At 40.8% G+C, this 21,089-nt stretch overlaps 3 protein-coding genes across 3 annotated transcripts; all 3 read right to left on the bottom strand.

Moving 5' to 3' along the window:
• Window positions 1–6,020: 6,020 nt before the first annotated feature.
• On the bottom strand, window positions 6,021–7,800 carry LOC129101091 (natterin-3-like). The gene is made up of 2 exons (XM_054610719.1): window positions 7,611–7,800; window positions 6,021–7,511 (listed from the first exon to the last, which is right to left on the bottom strand). The coding sequence occupies exons 1-2, from the start codon at window positions 7,720–7,722 to the stop codon at window positions 6,460–6,462; spliced, it is 1,164 nt and encodes a 387-aa protein (XP_054466694.1). The 5' UTR covers window positions 7,723–7,800; the 3' UTR covers window positions 6,021–6,459.
• An 8,405-nt stretch (window positions 7,801–16,205) lies between these two features.
• Window positions 16,206–16,974, bottom strand: LOC129101815 (natterin-3-like). The gene has a single exon (XM_054611748.1). It carries the CDS (start codon window positions 16,834–16,836, stop codon window positions 16,213–16,215), a length of 624 nt encoding a protein of 207 aa, XP_054467723.1. The 5' UTR covers window positions 16,837–16,974; the 3' UTR covers window positions 16,206–16,212.
• Window positions 16,975–17,714: 740 nt separating this feature from the next.
• LOC129101688 (natterin-3-like) lies at window positions 17,715–20,039 on the bottom strand. Its single transcript, XM_054611591.1, has 2 exons — window positions 19,794–20,039; window positions 17,715–19,673 (listed from the first exon to the last, which is right to left on the bottom strand). The coding sequence occupies exons 1-2, from the start codon at window positions 19,903–19,905 to the stop codon at window positions 18,622–18,624; spliced, it is 1,164 nt and encodes a 387-aa protein (XP_054467566.1). The 5' UTR covers window positions 19,906–20,039; the 3' UTR covers window positions 17,715–18,621.
• Between the last annotated feature and the right edge of the window lie 1,050 nt (window positions 20,040–21,089).

The following is a 21,089-nucleotide window of genomic DNA, read 5'->3' as shown; positions in this document are numbered from 1 at the left end:
CAGATACACAGGAATACTTAGCAGAGTAAACCTCTACATAATGGTTGAACAGGTTGATTTACATTACAATTCTACAGTGCAGCTTTGCATGTCAGTACAGATGAACAGTAAACAAACAACACAGAATAAAAACAGTAAACTTTGTCTACATTCTGCAGACAACATGGAAACAATAATCAGCTGATTAGGGCACTGAAGGCTTGAACGCGACACCGCCATTAATAAAGAGTTAGTTTCACTTTCGAACACAGCAGAACTACAACGAACCTGCAGCAAAAATATATAAATATACATCAGACTACATAGTGAAAGTAAACAATGTGAACATTATGACACAACACGACTCACATCGTGCTTTAGGGTTACTCACTGCTGCTCTGTAACGGGACTCTGAACAGCCACATACACACTCTGTTAACTCCTCCTCCCTCAGTCAATGTCTGTGTGTTTGGATGTTCGGATTGTGATGTCATGATTAAATAATCCAGAATATATGTCTATATATGTCTACTGCAGTGATGATTACTGTGTGTCTTTATTAATATTAGTACAGTGATGATTACTTTGTGTCATTATTAATATTAGTACAGTGATGATTACTTTGTTTCATTATTAATATTAGTACAGTGATGATTACTTTGTGTCATTATTAATATTAGTACAGTGATGATTACTTTGTGTCATTATTAATATTAGTACAGTGATGATTACTTTGTGTCATTATTAATATTAGTACAGTGATGATTACTTTGTGTCATTATTAATATTAGTACAGTGATGATTACTTTGTGTCTTTATTAATATTAGTACAGTGATGATTACTTTGTGTCATTATTAATATTAGTACAGTGATGATTACTTTGTGTCATTATTAATATTAGTACAGTGATGATTACTTTGTTTCATTATTAATGCTAATACATTAAATGTCACTTTCTCCATACTTTTAACTGTAACCGTTGGCATAGTGCCACTTCCTTTTTAAGCTCACAGAGCCGCCTTCAAAATAAAAGCATCTTATCTTAAAACAGAAAACAAGACAGATTTAACTTCAGGCTGGTAAAAACATGCAACAAAGGCAACACAACTGATTGTCAAACATGGATATTTCCTGTCTAAAGCCAAAACACAAATTGTGTTAGTTACACGTAGAATAATGTTTCAAAAGATCTGTTTGTAATATGCTGTAGAATTCCTTTCTAAGATGAAGAACGATGATTTTTTAGAAATATGAGCTTATGTGTCTCAAGTAGTTTCAACTCAGGTTGGATCAACTTGACTAAGGTTTTTTTCTTAAACTGTTAACACTCTTGGGTGTTCACAACACAACCATCTTAACAACCCTGACACACATTTGCTTTCACTAGTGGAGTCCTGTTTGCTCAGCTCATGACTGCACCGTCCCAGAGGACAAAACCCATCCTAGATGAATCTGGCCTGTGTGTCTGATGGTGTAGTAACAGTGAAAATGCTATAATGTCCTGTAAAATGGATTTAATAGACTGGATATGAGTCACGACACGTTAGCTATCGTATGATTCTCCTGTTGTTCCTCAGAAAACATCCACAGACCTGTAATTAATCCTCAGATGTGCATTACGCAATCAAGCAATGTCATTTATACTCTCCTTCAGGTGGCTGTAAATATGTACAGCATGATTATTATTCTTTCATTACATGATTTAAAAAATGTACAAACTGTAGTCTGTTAACCAATATCTTTTGTATCTTGACAGAGGGGGCAGATGGCGCCACCTGTCGTGGTCTTCAAGAGAACTTTGGAGGATTTAGGAGCCGAGGAGTTTGAAGAATTCAAGTGGTTTTTGCAGCACCTCGAAGGCTTCCCAGTGATCCCAAAGTGTCAACTGGATCAAGACATACGGCCGCAGGTCTGATGACACAACTACAAAGTCGATCATAGACCTTTTGCCTAGGGTGTTCTGGTACCAAGTACACTTATGAACCTCCCTATGCTCAAACATGGTGTTTGCTATGGACAGTCCATGACTAGCACAGAAGTCCAACAACAAAGCACCACTCGGGTTCAGATCGGGCAGGCCGTTCCTCCCAATCACACCCCTCCAGGTTTCTCCATCGTTACCCACGTGAGCGTTGAAGTCTCCCAGAAGAACTATGGAGTCCACAGTCGGCGCCCTTTCCAGAACACCACCCAAGGACTCCAAGAAGGCCGCGTACTCCGAACTGCCGATTGGTGCTTAGGCACAAACGACAGTCAGAGACTTTCCTCCTGCGATTCCCAGTCGCAGAGAGGCGACCCTCTCGTTCTCCGGGGAGAACTCCAGAACAGCGGCGCTCAGCCGGGGGCTTGTGAGTATCCCCACACCCGCCCGGCGCCTCTCACCCTGGGCAACTCCGGAAAAGGAAAAAGTCCAACCCCTCTCCAGGAGTTTGGTTCCAGAACCAGTGCTAAGCATTTTTTGTTATTTAATTCACTCATTTCAAAATTCAATCAATTGAAATGAATTAATATATATCAAACTTTTTGTTCCACAATTCATATATTTTATTTATAATTCAGCAGCCAGAAACCCACCCTATTGTTTTAGTGAGCTCATAATGATACACGTGACTCTTCATAATAAACGAATGTCTGTAAATCTCAATTGAATAGTCAAATTAAATCTAAAAATGTAATAATACAAATGCTAATTTCTGTGACACTACGTCACTCCTCCTCAGTCCAAATTTGGTAACTTCTGTTCATTTGCTGCAAAAAACAACAAAATGGCAACGGCAAAATCCTCGAACTCGAGTCTTCAGTCCACAAACCAATGGGCGACGTCACGATGACTACGTCTGCTTCTTATATAGAGTCTGTGAGCTAAGGGAAAGTGCGAAGAAAATGTCATAGATAATGGAAATATGAGACATAAACAACAAGGATGGTGAAGCTCAAGTTAGCTAATCGGTAGAAGAAGAAGCATACAATGGATTGATAAATACATGAAATAAATTAAATCGAAGTCTTTTATTTCATCATGGACATGGCATTTAAGGAATAGTGGTGTTTTAATGATGATGTTTATTTGCTTTTTTTCCATGAGTGAGATGGGAAGATTGAAAGAAATTCTTAGCATAATTTATTCATTTACATAGTCCAAAGTCTGTACTGACCTTTCTTTATCTTTTTATACTTTTACTATGACCACTTAGATTATTATGATTTGTAATATTCCCTGTAAAAGTTTGTATGCACAATTTGGTGTTATATTCCAAATCTATAAATGAAATGTACCATTCAACCATAAGGAAAAATGATCTGCATCAACTGTTAGGTTTTTCTTCTTATCATTTCACTTTCATTATTTCGTGCACTTTCACTTAACTGAATGCACCGTTATGTTAAACTCTTAGAAACATTGTACGCATTGAACAGATTTTATGGCTTCAAGTTTCTTGTCTGTGAATATTTCATTTACAAAACTGAAGTAAGAGATAAAGTGTATGCCCATATATCAGTAGTTGTTTTATGCCATTGTCATGCTGCAACAACTGTAATATGTATGCTGATTGAATATTTGAGTGATTGTGACACAGATATAGTTTGCATGTCAATTTATTTTATATGTAACAATGGAAAATCAAAATCAAATTTTTCACAACTTTCATTTGTTGTTTTGGAAATTTGTTGAAAAGCTGAAGTAGTTTTATTTTCTAATAAAATGTATAAAGGCATATAAAACATAATTATGAATCATCATACTATTATCATGGAAGTATATTACGGCCATTTCCATGCTCTGTTATTCCTAGAAATTGGATTCAGCAATCTTGGTGTTGATACCATTTATTACAAGGATTTGGTGCTAAATTCTAAAAAAAAATGTAAGACTTGAAACTAGAGAATGAGAAAATTAACTCACGTTTATGTTTATTGAAAATACTTCAAGTGAGAAGTAGAGTCATTTTCATTTGTACTGCAGGCAAATAACTGCAAGGGATTATCATAAAGTGGGCTTGTAAATTAAGTGTAGACTCATAGAACGTTTTCATTCACATAGCTGGAGGTTATTTTGTGCACTTGAAATAATTATCTCAGTAAGGTGGCACAATCCCTGCAATAAAGAAAAGACCTTTTTATTCAACTGTAATTTTGTTTCATGCTAAATAAACAAAAGATATTGCAAAGAGATACAGATATATATTGATACACAATGCAGTGCTACCTGTTGAACGTGTTATGGACATTGTGTAATATGATTGTGTTTAACCCTCATCCTACAAACTCATATGTCACAGGTGCCTAATTCTATCATATCATTCCAATTTTTCATTACTTTGTGAATCAATTTGTTTCTAATGACATCAAATCCTCATTTTCTGTTTCTGTTTTTATTAGAGCTTTTTAAATCATTTTAAATACTAATGTATTAGGGACCCCAGACAAAAAGCAACCATTTACATCCCTGCTCCCTCTCAAGTGAGGTATCACAACATGAGTTATGAATTCCCCCTTTTCCTTATCTGTGATTGAGGCCAACACACATATCACTTCGTGAAATAGTCCGTGTACAGAACAAAAGTTTGGTTAAGGCAATCAAATAACATAATTAGATTTAAGAAAAACATCATGGTTGGGCTTAAAATAACTATGTAAAGTTTAGGCAACAAAACTACAACAACGAAACCACAATGTGATGACCAACACCGGTCTTGTAGTTGAAAGCCCTGTGTTTGTTGGAGCCATCAGGCAGATCAGTTCAGTGGATTTATGGGTAAATTGCTAAAACAGTCAAAAGTGTTGTGATCCAGCAGAGGGTCAGACAGGTGAGCAAAGGGTGACAGTGTTCCAGGAAACAGATGTTAGAGAACTAAGACATGAGGCCTGGAGGCATCCTCCCATTATGCCGAGTGAAGCCGATGCGTAAGTGTCTTATCTTGAATTCTCTCTACTGACCAGCAGGGGGCGACTCCTCTGGTAGCAAAAAGAAGTCTGATTTAATGGGAGTCTATGAGAAATAATTCAAGATGGCGAAGGCGAAATCCCCGAACTCAAGGCTTCAGAACAGCAGTCCACAAAGCAAAGGGTGACGTCACGATGGCTACGTCCACTTTTTATTTACAGTCTATGAGGCACATTAGAACCTTGGATCTGTCAGTGACTGTGGTAAAGAGGCTTGTACTGCAGGACTGATGAAGAAATGAGGGGGGAGAGGGAGGGGGACGTTTACTTTTATCTTCAATCTTGTTCTGTTTCCTTCCTTCATGTGTCCTGATGGTGGATTGGATTAGGCCCGCACCACATTGACTGTGTGAGCAGTGCGTGACGGCTGCCTCGTTGAACTGCTGGGTTTCTCACGTGAGTAGTGTCCACACATACAGCTGCTGCTGCTGCAAGCCCTTCTTTCACATAGAGTTTGATTTCATAACGGCCAGCATGTTTCATTTCATTATGAATGTCATTTTTATTTGTTTTAGACAGAAAAAGGTTAAGAAGCATTTGCTTGTGTGTAAATGATCATAATAATTACCAATTAAAGACATTACTCTATTAATTTAAGAAGCCTCGGAAAGCCAACAATACTGTCCTGCAGATATTTCAGAAAAAAAGCCTGTTCTTAACAAATGAAGGGATTCTGTCTAAAAAGAGACGCTAAATGACTTTTATTTGGAAATGGAAAAAAATGTTGCATTTTTATTTTTGGGTTGAAAAGTATTTGTTTAAAAAAACAACGTAAATGTAGTTAAGTAGTATTATTGTGTAAAATATATGAAGGCATATGAAAGAAAGAAGATTATTTAAATTTTTCAGCACAATGATACAAGTACGCAACTAAACATACATGATGTCAGGTACTGTATCTTGTGGTGGAAATTAAATGTATTAATTTCCCTGTGAGAAATAACCGTGATGAGAAAACTCTCAAATGTCTTTAAGAAATGTATTGAATGATAGTATGGTATGGATACAAGTTACATAGAGAATCAAATAATAAATTTCCCTGCCACCAAATGTCTTTACATAGAGAATGAAATAATAAATTGCCCCACAATTTGGCCATTCCTATGGCCATTTAAGTATTTACCATTTATCGAGACATCAATACATACTACCCAAAATGGTTTACATATGCACATCATTAATCGATAAGTTAAAGCATTAGCTGTTTTTGTGAGCTGTAAGCAACTCTGTGTTGTAGCAAGCTAGCGAATGTTTAATATGGTATTTCATCAACAAGCCATATCTCTGGATGAGGTGGAACACAGACCTCAGGTACTTAGATAGCCTCGTCCGTACACATATGATTCTGCCTCCTACCACACTCATTTCTGTATGACAGTTTTGCAGTTTGAGAAACTTGGGTTGCTACCCTCCTTTCTCTCCCCAGCCACACAAAATGAGTGAGATGATTGGCTACGTCACTGTGTCCGGTGTGCTGGCATCCAAGACAGTCAATTGTGTTTTAGGTGGAAGAGGAGGCTCTGGGATCCTTTGGGCTAGGCCTCAGGCAGAGGTTTACAAGGATCCACCACGGCCTGAACTTCCATAACTTGGACACATTTGTAGGTCCCAGAGATGGAGGTCCATTTGGTCTCCCCATTTCTGTAGGTGCGGCTGAGGCGAGCAGTGTAAGGGATGTCTGCCTTGTACTTATATCCCACCATACTGACAACACAGGAGTGCTTTGGTGGGATTTTGTGCTCAACAGAAACAGTGTAGTTTTCTGACTCTTTATAAGTTGTCCCCTTGGTGAACTGGAGGGTTGTTTCCGCGCGAATCTCGATTTCTGAAGAGGCAAGAAAGGGGATTCTGGCAGTGATGCTGGTCTGGACGCCCACAGTGAAGGAAAAGCTGGTGTCCCACCTTTGCTCTTCTTCATTTGTCTTTGAGAGGGTAGTGGTCTCTGTCACTTCCTGGCGGTCCTTGTTGATGAGTGTAGTCTTGTTCATGGTCTCTGGAGGATACTTAAAGATCTTAACCCCATCAGTCTTGTACTTGACATCAGAGACGTGCTCGCTGATTATGTCTTTGTTAACGGTCAGGACCTGGTAGTGCTTGTACCACTGCTCAGAACCTTTACAGGGAAGGTAGAAGGACTTCTCTTCAACATCCACCTTCCCAAGACCATACTTGTTCTTCCCAACATATATGTCTTGGTCCGAGTCGGTCTTGACTGCATTCTCTGGCACTGAACCGTAGGAGCCATCCTTCCATTCCAAAAACTCAAAGTTGTCTTTGTTCACCAGGATCTCAAACGGGGAGCCGAGATGCTCTTTCGTTGCATAGGGGTAGCGGCAGTGAGGACCCATGTCAGGGTTGTAGAAGCCAGCGATGCTTCTGTACTTGCAAACGTAGTCGGTGCGTTTAACATATTCATTGTAGATGGAAACTGCTCCTTTGGGGAGAGAGCCATCAAAGGTTTGCCATTCCAGGGTGGTTTGATCAAGGCATGACGAGGAAGACCGGTCTAATTTGTTCTCTGTATCTGTTGATTCTTTGGCTGTGGTTTGGGTAACCCTGTCCTCCAGACTTGGGTCTAGTAACATGACTGTGTCATTGAAACAATGCATATCATTAGCTGGCCTCGCGATACCAGATAACTGGAGATCGCCATCTACCGAATGTGTAATATGCCACTCCGACCTACCTTCAGGTTCTGACACGTTTTTTGATAATTTCTCCACTAGATCATTCTTATTCATCTCCTTTAAAATTCTCTGTATCACGTTAACAGTGTTCATGCTGTATTTCTGGACCATCTGATCCACTGTGCCCTTCCGGTCCGCATTCTCCAGTTGACACTTTGGGATCACTGGGAAGCCTTCGAGGTGCTGCAAAAACCACTTGAATTTTTCAAACTCCTCGGCTCCTAAATCCTCCAAAGTTCTCAAGAAGACCACGACAGGCGGCGCCATCTGCCCCCTCTGTCAAGATACAAAAGATATTGGTTAACAGACTACAGTTTGTACATTTTTTAAATCATGTAATGAAAGAATAATAATCATGCTGTACATATTTACAGCCACCTAAAGGAGAGTATAAATGACATTGCTTGATTGCGTAATGCACATCTGAGGATTAATTACAGGTCTGTGGATGTTTTCTGAGGAACAACAGGAGAATCATACGATAGCTAACGTGTCGTGACTCATATCCAGTCTATTAAATCCATTTTACAGGACATTATAGCATTTTCACTGTTACTACACCATCAGACACACAGGCCAGATTCATCTAGGATGGGTTTTGTCCTCTGGGACGGTGCAGTCATGAGCTGAGCAAACAGGACTCCACTAGTGAAAGCAAATGTGTGTCAGGGTTGTTAAGATGGTTGTGTTGTGAACACCCAAGAGTGTTAACAGTTTAAAAAAAAAAAACTTGGTCAAGTTGATCCAACCTGAGTTGAAACTACTTGAGACACATCAGCTCATATTTCTAAAAAATCATCATTTTGAAAAATCATTTCCAAAAAATCATCAATTCTACAGCATATTACAAACAGATCTTTTGAAACATTATTCTACATGTAACTAACACAATTTGTGTTTTGGCTTCAGACAGGAAATATCCATGTTTGACAATCAGTTGTGTTGCCTTTGTTTCATGTTTTTGCCAGCCTGAAGTTAAATCTGTCTTGTTTTCTGTTTTAAGATAAGATGCTTTTATTTTAAAGGCGGCTCCGCGAGCTTAAAAAGGAAGTGGCACTATGCCAACGGTTACAGTTAAAAGTATGGAGAAAGTGACATTTAATGTATTAGCATTAATAATGAAACAAAGTAATCATCACTGTACTAATATTAATAAAGACACAAAGTAATCATCACTGTACTAATATTAATAAAGACACAAAGTAATCATCACTGTACTAATATTAATAAAGACACAAAGTAATCATCACTGTACTAATATTAATAATGAAACAGTAGAAATGTATTTCTCTCTACAGCCTGTTACCTGTTTAACAACCTGCACAGAGTATTTATACTGTGTTCTGTGTATTTATACTGTGTTCTGTGTATTTATACTGTGTTCTGTGTATTTATACTGTGTTCTTTGTGTTTATACTGTGCTCTGTGTATTTATACTGTGCTCTGTGTATTTATACTGTGTCCTGTGTATTTATACTGTGTTCTGTGTATTTATACTGTGTTCTCTGTGTATTTATACTGTGTTATGTGTATTTATACTGTGTTCTGTGTATTCATACTGTGTATTTATACTTTGTCCTGTATATTTATACTGTGTTCTCTGTGTATTCATACTGTGCTCTGTGTATTTATACTGTGTTCTGTGTATTTATACTATGTTCTGTGTATTCATACTGTGTTCTGTGTATTTATACTGTGTCCTGTGTATTCATACTTTTTTTTTTTTATGTCTGTTGACAATATTTTCTGATGAGTGATACAAAGAGATATCCAAACTTCCCTCTGGAAAACCTTTGACTCTAATATTTTAACAAAATGAAACAAGATTTTTTAACATGGCTTTATCAAATGGTCAGATTTATATTCTGAAAAAGTAAGCAAATTATCAAATATTTGAAAAGAAAATGCCTAATTTGCATATTTACCATCATATTTTGTATTATAAAAAATAATTGTCTCAATGTCAGTAATGAACTGGTGAAGTTTCATGATGATATCTATTAGTCACCCTATGCACCTGTAGTGTCTTCCCTTGAAGTAGCAATAGCACAATTTTAAAGTCGTCATTGCAAATAAAAGTCCTGTATTCAACATGTTACTTAAGTTTTAAAAGTATTAAGTTAGTTGTATTAGTAAGGGCTTGTAGAAAACTTGGTCCAAGATAAGTTCTTAAAATAATAACATGGGTGATAAAAGTTAAAATTATCGTAATGTTGGATCTATGTCTATTGGCTATGGTAATGCTAACAAGAAGGAAGCTAACATATAATTTATGATTTGTGTCTTTGAACCCAGCTCTTAAGTTGGTTTTGGAATTTGTGAATAAATTTAAAATCATCAGTCAAGTGTCAGATCATCTTTCGGAGGGATACGCTACACTACGATCCAGTTAAACAGAGAAACAACACAGAGAGATCAAAGTGATCCTGATGATCAAACATGAACAGATTCCTCAGGAAGGATTCTCACCTGCTGAACTCACTTCAGGTCACTTTACAGACACGTCCCACCTTCATGTGTGGAGGAAACACTGGGAGAGGAGAAGCTGCTCATGTCTCTGGAATCCAAGTCAAAAACAAATCCAGTGTGACGTCATAAACCAGTCCAACAGGTTGGAGCTGTCAGGTAGCTGAGGTGTTTGTATTTCCTCCTACCTCTCCCTTACCTGTTTGGATAATCAGAGTTTCTTGAGACGTGGCAGCAGTCCAAAAGTCCAAAAGTTACCTCTTTACGTCTCTAAACAGTTTCTCTTGACCTGGATGGAAAACGTCATGAGGTCAATGAAAGATGTGAAGGAGAATTCATGAGGATTTAGACAAAACATCTGCGGAGCTCAGAGCGAATCATCCGACTCCTCCTTCACTAAACTATGTAACTATGATGCGTAGGCGGACGTCACTGACGTAGGTCTGCCAACGTGGAACTACAACGAAGAAGAACTACAAAAAGCGCAACTAAGGCGTGACCACATGATCATTATTATGATATAACATGCAGGCTTTATGAAGAGCTGCTTCAGTGACAGGCTGAGAGAAACCGGAGCTCCTTCCTTCCTGCTGCTGTCACACTGATCCATCAACACTGATTCAGTAGAAACTGACCCCGGCTGAGCGCCGCTGTTCTGGAGTTCTCCCCGGAGAACGAGAGGGTCGCCTCTCTGCGACTGGGAATCGCAGGAGGAAAGTCTCTGACTGTTGTTTGTGCCTATGCACCAAACGGCATGTCACCTCTGGCGGGGAAGGAACCGGGAGCTGGGGGAGGTGGAACGTTCTCACCTCCACGCATAGCACCGGTTCTGGAACCAAACTCCTGGAGTACGCGGCCTTCTTGGAGTCCTTGGGTGGTGTTCTGGAAAGGGCGCCGACTGGGGACTCCATAGTTCTTCTGGGAGACTTCAACGCTCACGTGGGTAACGATGGAGAAACCTGGAGGGGTGTGATTGGGAGGAACGGCCTGCCCGATCTGAACCCGAGTGTTGTTGGGCTGTCTTGGTTGACACGTCTCTTCACTGTCGCGTGGAAGTCGGGTACAGTGCCTGTGGAGTGGCAGACCGGGGTGGTGGTTCCCATTTTCAAAAAGGGGGACCGGAGAGTGTGCTCCAATTATAGGGGTATCACACTGCTCAGCCTCCCCGGGAAAGTTTACTCCAGGGTGCTGGAAAGGAGGCTCCGTCCGATTGTCGAACCTCGGATTCAGGAGGAGCAATGCGGATTCCGTCCTGGACGTGGAACAGCGGACCAACTCTTTACCCTTGCAGGTCTGTTGGAGGGTGCATGGGAGTTTGCTCATCCAGTCTACATGTGTTTTGTGGACTTGGAGAAGGCCTTCGACCGTGTCCCTCAGGGAGTCCTGTGGGGGGTACTGCTGGAATATAGGGTACCTGGTTCGTTACTACGAGCCATTCGGTCCTTGTATGACCAAAGTGAGAGCTGTGTCCTGATACTCGGCACAAAGTCGAGCTTGTTCCCAGTGCGTGTTGGCCTCCGCCAGGGCTGCCCATTGTCACCAATCCTGTTTGTGATTTTCATGGACAGGATTTCATCATGCTCGGCGACTTCAACATCCAGACTGATAAGTTAGAACCACTGCTTTCCTTCCTCTCCTCCTTTGACCTCTATCGCTCTTCCTCTCCTCCTACCCACAAGGCCGGCAACCAGCTGGATCTTATCTTCACTAGACACTGTTCTACTGCTAACCTCTCTGTCACTCCCCTCCAGCTCTCGGACCACTACTTCATGTCCTACTCCCTCTCCCCTCCTCTCCCCCCTTACTTCCTCCACCTACCCACATGGTTTCTACCCGTAGTCACCTCCGCTCCCTCTCCCCCGCTGATCTTTCCTCTTCCGTTACCTCTGCCCTCCCTGACCCTGAATCCTTCTCTCTCCTATCCCCCGATACTGCTACTGATCTTCTCCTCTCCACCCTTTCCTCCTCTTTGGACAACCTCTGTCCCTTCACCTCCAGGCCTGCACAGCCAACTCCTCCTGCCCCATGGCTGTGGGACTCAGTGCGTACTGATAGACGGAGCCTAAGAGCGGCTGAGCGTAAATGGAGAACAGGCAAACTCCCGGAGGACCTTCTTAACTTCCAATCTCTCCTTTCCACTTTTTCCTCCTCTCTAGCTACTGCTAAAGCGGCTTTTTTCCGCTCTAAAATCCTAACCTCTGCTTCCAATCCTAAAAAACTCTTTGAAACTTTCTCTTCACTCCTCCAACCCCCACCCGCTCCTCCTACTTCCTCCCTTCTCCCTGATGATTTCGCCAACTTCTTTGACAAGAAGGTAAACGATATCAGATCCTCCTTCTCTCAGCCCCCCTCTCCCTGTCCACCCTCTCCGTCTCTACCATCTACAGCTCTTACCCCTCAGCTCACCCTTCCCTCTCCACACCCCATCTTACCCTATTTTGCTCCCCTCTCCCCTAACGAGGTCCTCGACCTTGTTACATCTAACCGCCCCACCACGTGCTCCCTTGACCCGATCCCCTCCCCTCTTCTTCAGTCTATTGCGACTGAACTCCTTCCTTTCCTCACCCACCTCATCAACACATCTCTCACCGAGACCTGTCCATCACCATTGATGATGCCGTGGTGACACCAACTCGGACTGTGAGGAATCTGGGTGTGACCCTGGATGACCAACTGTCGTTCTCAGCAAACATTACATCGGTCACACGCTCCTGCAGATTCCTCCTCTACAACATCAGGAGGATTCGCCCCTTCCTCACTGAGGAGACGGCGCAGGTGCTCATCCAGGCTCTGGTCATCTCCCGCCTGGACTACTGCAACTCACTACTTGCCGGAGCCCCGGCGTCGGTCATCAGACCTCTGGAGCTTGTCCAGAAAGCGGCAGCTTGTCTGGTGTTCAATCGCCCCAAGTTCTCCCACACAACTTCCCTTCTCCGTTCTCTACACTGGCTCCCTGTAAGAGCTCGCATCCAGTTTAAGACTCTGGTGCTAGCCTACAGGGCAGTGAAAGGAACAGCTCCTTCCTATCTCCAGGCCTTGGTCAAGCCCTACACCCCCGCCCGACCACTTCGCTCTGCTGCCTCGGGGCGATTGGTTGCCCCGTCGCTCAGAGGTCCCTGCGGCCGATACACCCGGTCACAGCTTTTTTCTGTCCTGGCCCCTCAGTGGTGGAATGAACTCCCCACTGACCTCAGGACAGCAGAGTCGCTGCCCATCTTTCGGCGCAGGCTGAAAACTCACCTCTTCAAGAAGTACTACCTTGAGCCTTCCTCGTAGCACTTATTGCATTCGTGTTAGTTGTTGCACTTACTGTATTCGTATCAAATCCGCTGCACTTATTGAATTCGTATTCGTTTACTGCACTTATCCTATTCGTCGTGGTTTGTAGCACTTGTTATATTCGTATTAGTCTGTTGCAATTATTGTTTTCGTAGTAATTTGCCTCTGCACTATACTTTTGATCTGGTTTATGACTTAAGATGCTTGTTTAAGAAAGGAGATGCACTTATGACTTCTGGTGACTAGTAGTTCTCTTGAATACCTATGTTGAATACACTTCCTGTAAGTCGCTTTGGATAAAACCGTCTGCTAAATGACTGTAATGTAATGTAATGTAAAGAAGGAGCTGAGCCGAAAGGCAAAGCTCTCGATTTACCAGTCCATCTACGTTCCAACCCTCACCTATGGTCATGAGCTTTGGGTAGTGATCGAAAGAATGAGATCGCGAATACAAGCGGCCGAAATGAGCTTCCTTCGTAGGGTGGCTGGGCTCAGATATAGGGTGAGGAGCTCAGACATCCGGAGGGAGCTCGGAGTAGAGCCGCTGCTCCTTCGCGTCGAAAGGGGCCAGCTGAGGTGGCTCGGGCATCTGATCAGGATGCCTCCTGGACGCCTCCCTTTAGAGGTTTTCCAGGCACGTCCAACTGGTAAGAGGCCCCGGGGTAGACCCAGAACACGCTGGAGAGATTATATATCTCGTCTGGCCTGGGAACGCCTCGGGGTTCCCCAGGAGGAGCTGGAAAGTGTTGCTGGGGAGAAGGACGTCTGGAGGACCCTCCTTAGCTTGCTGCCCCCGCGACCCGGCCCCGGATAAGCGGAAGGAGATGGATGGATGGATGGATGAAACTGATCAATATCAATATTTCCTTTGTACAATAACGTAGATTCACTGGTTCGGTTGTATTTTTCTTTTTAACAGTTTAATAATGTAGCATATGCCTAGGTACAAAGACACTTTGGTAAGAGATTTTAGATGGAAAAACAAATAAAGGAAAGATGTTTTAAGTTTTTAATAAAATGTCTGAAGGGAATACTGTTTCCTGATCAGGTGTCTTTTTTTTAATAATTTATGCAAGTTTCACTGCATCTTCCTTCTATAGCTGATATGTGTATTTATTTAATGCCTAAATATCTTTCACCAATATATATTAGTTGGTATATTAAATGTGGAGTGGAACAGTCTGGTCCTGCAGTTCTCGTGTTCACCACAAGGTGTCAGTGTTTGTGAATGTAAAGGAGCCCCTCCAGGTCTGAAAAACGAATCGTTGTGATTCTTTTTGGTGTTGTAATACAATTAAAAGATATTATTTTTCACAGACATTTTATAGAACAAAATATTAAAAATGTTTTAAAATAAAATAATCAGATGATTAATTGATAATGAAAATTATTAATCGTATATTGTAGCAGATTAGGGGAGAGCCCTTTCTTTAGGGGCCCAGTCATTTATAGGATCGGGTCTACTACATTTAATTAATTGACCCAATATTATATAAAGCATTTTTTGTTATTTAATTTACTCATTTCAAAATTCAATCAGTCGAAATGAATTAATATATATCAAACTTTTTGTTCCACAATTCATATGTTTTATTTATAATTCAGCAGCCAAAAACCCACCCTATTGTTTTAGTGAGCTCATAATGATACACGTGACTCTTCATAATAAACGAATGTCTGTAAATCTCAATTGAATAGTCAAATTAAATCTAAAAATGTAATAATACAAATGCTAATTTCTGTGACACGTCACTCCTCCTCAGTCCAAATTTGGTAACTTCTGTTCATTTGCTGCAAAAAACAACAAAATGGCAACGGCAAAATCCCCGAACTCGAGTCTTCAGTCCACAAACCAATGGGCGACGTCACGATGACTACGTCTGCTTCTTATATACAGTCTGTGAGCTAAGGGAAAGTGCGAAGAAAATGTCATAGATAATGGAAATATGAGACATAAACAACAAGGATGGTGAATCTCAAGTTAGCTAATCGGTAGAAGAAGAAGCATACAATGGATTGATAAATACATGAAATAAATTAAATCGAAGTCTTTTATTTCATCATGGACATGGCATTTAAGGAATAGTGGTGTTTTAATAATGATGCTTATTTGCTTTTTTTCCATGAGTGAGATGGGAAGATTGAAAGAAATTCTTAGCATAATGTATTCATTTACATAGTCCAAAGTCTGTACTGACCTTTCTTTATCTTTTTATACTTTTACTATGACCACTTAGATTATTATGATTTGTAATATTCCCTGTAAAAGTTTGTATGCACAATTTGGTGTTATATTCCAAATCTATAAATCAAATGTACCATTCAACCATAAGGAAAAATGATTTGCATCAACTGTTAGGTTTTTCTTCTTATCATTTCACTTTCATTATTTCGTGCACTTTCACTTAACTGAATGCACCGTTATGTTAAACTCTTAGAAACATTGTACACATTGAACAGATTTTATGGCTTCAAGTTTCTTGTCTGTGAATATTTCATTTACAAAACTGAAGTAAGAGATAAAGTGTATGCCCATATATCAGTAGTTGTTTTATGCCATTGTCATGCTGCAACAACTGTAATATGTATGCTGATTGAATATTTGAGTGATTGTGACACAGACATAGTTTGCATGTCAATTTATTTTATATGTAACAATGGAAAATGAAATTCAAATTTTTCACAACTTTCATTTGTTGTTTTGGAAATTTGTTGAAAAGCTGAAGAAGTAGTTTTATTTTGTAATAAAATGTATAAAGGCATATAAAACATAAAAGCAGGTATATTTTTTGTTTCATTACATTGTTACAGGTATCCAACATACAATATGTCAGGAATTGAATCTCATTTTGCCATTTAAGTCCCAGAGATGGAGGTCCATGTGGTCTCCCTGTTGCTGTCGTTTCGGCTGAGGCGAGCAGTGTAAGGGATCTCTGCCCCGTACTTATATCCCACCATACTGACATTACAGGAGTGGTTTGGTGGGACATTGTCCTGAACAGAAACAGTGTGGGTGGTTGACTCAATATAAGTTGTTCCCTTTGTGAACTGGAGGGTTGTCTCTGCGCTAAACTCAATACCTGTGGAGACAATTATGGGGATTCCAGCAGTGATGCTGATCTTGATGCCTAATGTCATGAAGAAGCTGATGTCCCACCTTTGCTCCACTTGGATTGTCTTTGAGAGGGTAGCTGTCCCTGTCACTGTCTGGCAGCTCTTGTTGGTGATAGCAGACTTGCGCATGGTCTCTGGAGGATACTCAATGGGTTTAACCCCATCAGTCTTATACTTGACATCAGACATTTCCTCACCGTATATGTCTTTGTTAAAGGTCAGGACCTGGTAGTACTTGTACCAATACTGTGAACCTTTCCAAGGAAGGAAGAAGGCCTTATCTTTAACACTCACCTTTCCAAGACCATACTTGTTCTTCCCAAAAGTAGTCACATTACTATTACTATTACCTGTACCATTAAGCATTTTAGCTTTACTTCCACCCTGAAGCCCTTTTGCTTTCTCGTTCTGCAGGTTTCCATGAATCGTTGTGGTACCTGGACCGTAGTCGTGCCTCCTGCTGTGAGCCGACTGACACCCACTGCTACTTCCATTATTATTATTAGTCACATTACTATCCCTATTTTCATGGCTATAATTCTACTGTAATAATTGCTGCTGTTATTATAAGTAGTCTTATTATATGAATCATTTATGTCATATACATTGAATGTGTTGTATCTCTGTTATGCTGCTCATTCTGTACACATGACATCTATTGCATTCTGTCCATCCTGGGAGAAGGATCCCTCCTCTGTCGTTCTCCCAGAGGTTTCTTCCTTTTTTCTCCCTGTTAAAGGGGTTTTTTAGGGGAGTTTTTCCTGTGCCGATGTGAGGACATCTATTGCATTCTGTCCAGGACAGAGGATGTTCCTTTTTCTCCCTGTTAAAGGGTTTTTAGGGGAGTTTTTCCTGTGCCGATGTGAGGGAAGGACAGAGGATGTCGCATGTGCACAGATTGTAAAGCCCTCTGAGGCAAATTTGTAATTTGTGATTCTGGGCTATACAAAATAAACTGAACTGAACTGAACTAAATCCTAGTTTGATCCATTCTACCCGAGAGTGGCATCCATGCTCATCAACCTTGAATTTGTTTGTGATCTGTGTAGTATGAAAGCCTGAAGCGAACTTCATTAAACAATAATGTACACTTGAAAGGAAAAAAAATGTTTGCAATAGGATTAACATTTTTCACATATGTATGTGTTATTTGAGTTAAGCTAAAAATGAAAAGCAATCAAAATAAAAAAGCAGTTTGACATTTTTCAAAGTTGAACACCGAAGTGCAGTGGACCATATTCAAATGTTAATTACATTTTTTATTTATTTAAATGCAATAAAAAAATTAAACTTATTTTCCATTCATGCAAATTATATTGAGTCATGATAAAAATTAAATTGCAATTTTCTAATAATTTGAAAACGAAAACGTCATTTGACATTTCATTTTCAAAGACATAGTCAGATGTACAGTGTTCAATGCTCAATAAGTGAAACAGGGTCCCCAGTGTATTACATTTAAAGCTCAACACTGTCAAGTTCCTCTAGTCCTGAATCAGACAAAATTATGTATCATCATACTATTATCATGGAAGTATATTACGGCCATTTCCATGCTCTGTTATTCCTAAAAATTGGATTCAGCAATTTTGGTGTTAATAACATTTATTACAAGGATTTGGTGCTAAATTCGAAAAAAAAATGTACCAATCGAGAACTGGTTAAAATCCCTCCAAAATACCACAATAAAACGCCAAAACTTAGAAGGACATTTCAGTAGGAATTCATTTTTCAGAGATTGGATGGTGAGCACTTCTGTTCTGGAAACTGCTCAGAAACCTCCCTTTTGTTAAAACACCTTGGAAAGCCATTCATCCTCTGAATGACCTCTGTCTGTTTTTTGTGTTTGGAAAGTTTCACAAGGCTTTGATTATTATACAGTGAGGTCACTCTGTGAAATGGCTACTATGGGGACTAACCACGGACTGTATATAAGAAGTGGATGTAGTCTTCGTGAAGTCATCCATTGGTTTGCAGACTTTGTTTTAAATGTTTTAAAGTAGTGTTGTTGTCTAAAATATATAAAGGCATATGAAAGAAAGAAGATTATTTAACATTTTCAGGACAATGATGCAAGTACGCAACTAAACATACATGATGTCAGGCACTGTATCTCATGAAACCTCTTCCATCATTCCTTTAGGCAAAGGGCTAGGCGTTAGGCAGAGGTTCACAAGGATCCACCACGGCCTGAACTTCCATAACTTGGACACATTTGTAGGTCCCAGAGATGGAGGTCCATTTGGTCTCCCCATTTCTGTAGGTGCGGCTGAGGCGAGCAGTGTAAGGGATGTCTGCCCCGTACTTATATCCCACCATACTGACAACACAGGAGTGCTTTGGTGGGATTTTGTGCTCAACAGAAACAGTGTAGTTTTCTGACTCTTTATAAGTGGCCACCTTGGTGAACTGGAGGTTTTTTTCCACGCGAATCTCGATTTTTGAAGAGGCAAGAAAGGGGATTCTGGCTTTGATGCTGGTCTGGGCGCCCACAGTGAAGGAAAAGCTGGTGTCCCACCTTTGCTCTTCTTCATTTGTCTTTGAGAGGGTAGCGGTCTGTTTCACTTCCTGGCGGTCCTTGTTGATGAGTGTAGTCTTTTTCATGGTCTCTGGAGGATACTTAAAGATCTTAACCCCATCAGTCTTGTACTTGACATCAAAGACCTGCTCGCTGATTATGTCTTTGTTAACGGTCAGGACCTCGTAGGTTCTGTACCAATATTCAGAACCTTTCCAGGGAAGGTAGAAGGACTTCTTTTCAACAACCACCTTCCCAAGACCATACTTGTTCTTCCCAACAAATATCTTTCTGTGCGAGACGGTCTTGACTGCATTATCTGGCACTGAGCCGTAGGAGCCATCCTTCCATTCCAAAAACTCAAAGTTGTCTTTGTTCACCAGGATCTCAAACGGGGAGCCGAGATGCTCTTTCGTTGCATAGGGGTAGCGGCAGTGAGGACCCACGTCAGGGTTGTAGAAGCCAGCGATGCTTCTGTACTTGCAAACGTAGTCGGTGCGTCCAACATATTCATTGTAGATTGAAACTGCTCCTTTGGGGAGAGAGCCATCAAAGGTTTGCCATTCCAGGGTGGTTTGATCAAGGCATGACGGGAAAGACCGGTCCAGTTTGTTCTCTGTATCTGTTGATTCTTTGGCTGTGGTTTGGATAACCCTGTCCTCCAGACTTGGGTCTAGTAACATGACTGTATCAATGAAAGGATAAAGGCAGTCATTGAAACAATGCATATCATTAGCTGGCCTCGCGATACCAGACAACTGGAGATCGCCACCTACCGAATGTGTAATATGCCACTCTGACCTACCTTCAGGTTCTGACACGTTTTTTGATAATTTCTCCACTAGATCATTCTTATTCATCTCCTTTAAAATTCTCTGTATCACGTTAACAGTGTTTATGCTGTATTTCTGGACCATCTGATCCACTGTGCCCTTCCGGTCCGCATTCTCCAGTTGACACTTTGGGAAGCCTTCGAGGTTCTGCAATAACCACTTGAATTTCTCAAACTCCTCGGCTCCTAAATCCTCCAAAGTTCTCAAGAAGACCACGACAGGCGGCGCCATCTGCCCCCTCTGTCAAGATACAAAAGATATTGGTTAACAGACTACAGTTTGTACATTTTTTAAATCATGTAATGAAAGAATAATAATCATGCTGTACATATTTACAGCCACCTAAAGGAGAGTATAAATGACATTGCTTGATTGCGTAATGCACATCTGAGGATTAATTACAGGTCTGTGGATGTTTTCTGAGGAACAACAGGAGAATCATACGATAGCTAACGTGTCGTGACTCATATCCAGTCTATTAAATCCATTTTACAGGACATTATAGCATTTTCACTGTTACTACACCATCAGACACACAGGCCAGATTCATCTAGGATGGGTTTTGTCCTCTGGGACGGTGCAGTCATGAGCTGAGCAAACAGGACTCCACTAGCAAATGTGTGTCAGGGTTGTTAAGATGGTTGTGTTGTGAACACCCAAGAGTGTTAACAGTTTAAGAAAAAAACCTTAGTCAAGTTGATCTAACTGACTGACCTTTCACTGATAATGGGAACTCAGATTACAAACTTCCGTTGAAACACCTTGAGAAACAAGAATTGTATTCCTTCTTTTGAAACATTATCCTACCGTCCAGGTAAACAACTATACAACACAGAGAGATCAAAGTGATCCTGATGATCGAACATTAACAGATTCCTTTAGGAAGGTTTCTCACCTGCTGAACTCACTTCAGGTCACTTTACAGACACGTCCCACCTTCATGTGTGGAGGAAGCACTGGGAGAGGAGAACTGATGACTCATGTCTCTGGAGTCCAAGTCAAACATTAATCCAGTGTGACCTCAAACCCAGTCCAACAGGTGGTAGCTGTCAGCCTATCAGAGGGGTTTGTATTTCCTCCTACCTCTCCCTTACCTGTTTGGATAATCAGAGTTTCTTGAGACGTGGCAGCAGTCCAAAAATCCAAAAGTTACCTCTTTACGTCTCTAAACAGTTTCTCTTGACCTGGATGGAAAACGTCATGAGGTCAAAGAAAGATGTGAAGGAGAATTCATGAGGATTTAGACAAAACAACCGCGGAGCTCAGAG

The sequence above is a fragment of the Anoplopoma fimbria genome, chromosome 13, assembly GCF_027596085.1.
Source record: "Anoplopoma fimbria isolate UVic2021 breed Golden Eagle Sablefish chromosome 13, Afim_UVic_2022, whole genome shotgun sequence".
Taxonomy (NCBI): Eukaryota; Metazoa; Chordata; class Actinopteri; order Perciformes; family Anoplopomatidae; genus Anoplopoma; species Anoplopoma fimbria.
The sequence above is the reverse complement of the archived record's forward strand: the minus strand, read 5'-3'. Positions and strand labels throughout refer to the sequence as shown.